At 49.6% G+C, this 2,500-nt stretch overlaps 1 protein-coding gene across 2 annotated transcripts in view; it reads right to left on the minus strand.

Annotated features, from left to right (window-relative positions):
• Positions 1-2,500, minus strand: part of otud7a (OTU deubiquitinase 7A) — a 127,546-nt gene that overhangs the window by 54,814 nt on the left and 70,232 nt on the right. For both annotated transcript variants that reach the window (XM_090223318.1, XM_090223320.1), the window contains one exon: positions 2,268-2,486. In XM_090223318.1, the coding sequence (XP_090079444.1) occupies positions 2,268-2,486 (219 nt within the window). The remainder of the gene's footprint in view (positions 1-2,267; positions 2,487-2,500) is intronic.

The raw sequence follows: 2,500 nt of genomic DNA on the forward strand, positions 1-2,500 counted from the left end.
TCTACAGACTATCAGTAATCTGTAACCAAACAGACAGATGATGTTGTTTTATCTTCAGACTATCAGTAATCTGTAACCAAACAGACAGATGATGTTGTTTTATCTTCAGACTATCAGTAATCTCTAACCAAACAGACAGATGATGTTGTTTTATCTTCAGACTATCAGTAATCTGTAACCAAACAAATGTTGTTGTCTGATCTACAGATTAGCAGTAATCTGTAACCAAACAGATGTTGTTGTCTGATCTACAGACTAGCAGTAATCTGAAACCAGACAGATGTTGTTGTCTGATCTACACTTCCTCCAGCTGTCTCATTAAACTAAGTCTAGAAGCAGTGAAACGTCCTCTCTCCGACGGGCCAGACAGCTTGTAATCACTAGAAGCGTCCTCTCTCTGACGGGTCAGACAGCTTGTAATCACTAGAAGCAGTGAAACGTCCTCTCTCTGACGGGCCAGACAGCTTGTAATCACTAGAAGCAGTGAAACGTCCTCTCTCTGACAGGCCAGACAGCTTGTAATCACTAGAAGCAGTGAAAGGTCCTCTCTCTGAAGGGCCAGACAGCTTGTAATCACTAGAAGCGTCCTCTCTCTGACGGGCCAGACAGCTTGTAATCACTAGAAGCGTCCTCTCTCTGACGGGCCAGACAGCTTGTAATCACAAGAAGCAGTGAAACGTCCTCTCTCTGACAGGCCAGACAGCTTGTAATCACTAGAAGCGTCCTATCTCCGACGGGCCAGACCGCTTGTAATCACTAGAAGCAGTGAAACGTCCTCTCTCTGACGGGCCAGACAGCTTGTAATCACTAGAAGCAGTGAAACATCCTCTCTCTGACGGGCCAGACAGCTTGTAATCACTAGAAACGTCCTCTCTCCGACGGGCCAGACAGCTTGTAATCACTAGAAGCAGTGAAACGTCCTCTCTCTGACGGGCCAGACAGCTTGTAATCACTAGAAGCAGTGAAACGTCCTCTCTCTGACGGGCCAGACAGCTTGTAATCACTAGAAGCGTCCTCTCTCCGACGGGCCAGACCGCTTGTAATCACTAGAAGCAGTGAAACGTCCTCTCTCTGACGGGCCAGACAGCTTGTAATCACTAGAAGCAGTGAAACGTCCTCTCTCTGACGGGCCAGACAGCTTGTAATCACTAGAAGCAGTGAAACGTCCTCTCTCTGACGGGCCAGACAGCTTGTAATCACTAGAAGCAGTGAAACGTCCTCTCTCTGACGGGCCAGACAGCTTGTAATCACTAGAAACGTCCTCTTTCCGACGGGCCAGACAGCTTGTAATCACTAGAAGCAGTGAAACGTCCTCTCTCCGACAGGCCAGACAGCTTGTAATCACTAGAAGCAGTGAAACGTCCTCTCTCCGACAGGCCAGACAGCTTGTAATCACTAGAAGCAGTGAAGCTTCCTCTCTCTGACGGGCCAGACAGCTTGTAATCACTAGAAGCAGTGAAAGTCCTCTCTCCGACAGGCCAGACAGCTTGTAATCACTAGAAGCAGTGAAGCTTCCTCTCTCTGACGGGCCAGACAGCTTGTAATCACTAGAAACGTCCTCTCTCCGACGGGCCAGACAGTTTGTAATCACTAGAAGCAGTGAAACGTCCTCTCTCTGACGGGCCAGACAGCTTGTAATCACTAGAAGCGTCCTCTCTCTGACGGGCCAGACAGCATGTAATCACTAGAAGCAGTGAAACGTCCTCTCTCTGACGGGCCAGACAGCTTGTAATCACTAGAAGCAGTGAAACGTCCTCTCTCTGACGGGCCAGACAGCTTGTAATCACTAGAAGCAGTGAAACGTCCTCTCTCTGACGCGCCAGACAGCTTGTAATCACTAGAAGCGTCCTCTCTCCGACGGGCCAGACAGCTTGTAATCACTAGAAGCAGTGAAACGTCCTCTCTCTGACGGGCCAGACAGCTTGTAATCACTAGAAGCAGTGAAACGTCCTCTATCTGACGGGCCAGACAGCTTGTAATCACTAGAAGCAGTGAAATGTCCTCTCTCTGATGGGCCAGACAGCTTGTAATCACTAGAAACGTCCTCTCTCCGACGGGCCAGACAGCTTGTAATCAAACGCTACATCCTCCCAGGCGTAGCTTCAGGAATGGGGGAATTGGTGATTTCTTGATGTGTCCACCTATATCAACTGAATGTATGCCTCTCTCTCTCATTTCCCCAGTGTGTGTGTGTGTGTGTGTGTGTGTGTGTGTGTGTGTGTGTGTGTGTGTGTGTGTGTGTGTGTGTGTGTGTCTGTCCCTCTCACCAGCCTGTTCCAGGGCCATCATGGTAGACTGTTCGATGAGGTCCTTCTCTATAAAGGTCCTGAAGTCTTCACTGTAGACGCTGAGGTCAGGCAGCTGGAAGGTGTAGATGGGCATCTCCAGAGGGAACTGCTCACTGATACACTCACTGGCCACGTGGAACCGTGCCAACGACACGATGGCAGAGCTGGCATGGGAGATGCCCCGAGACAGGCGCTTCTCTGGAGGGAGAGAG

This window comes from Oncorhynchus mykiss, chromosome 26 (genome assembly GCF_057628025.1).
Source record: "Oncorhynchus mykiss isolate SJ-2025 chromosome 26, ASM5762802v1, whole genome shotgun sequence".
NCBI lineage: Eukaryota > Metazoa > Chordata > Actinopteri > Salmoniformes > Salmonidae > Oncorhynchus > Oncorhynchus mykiss.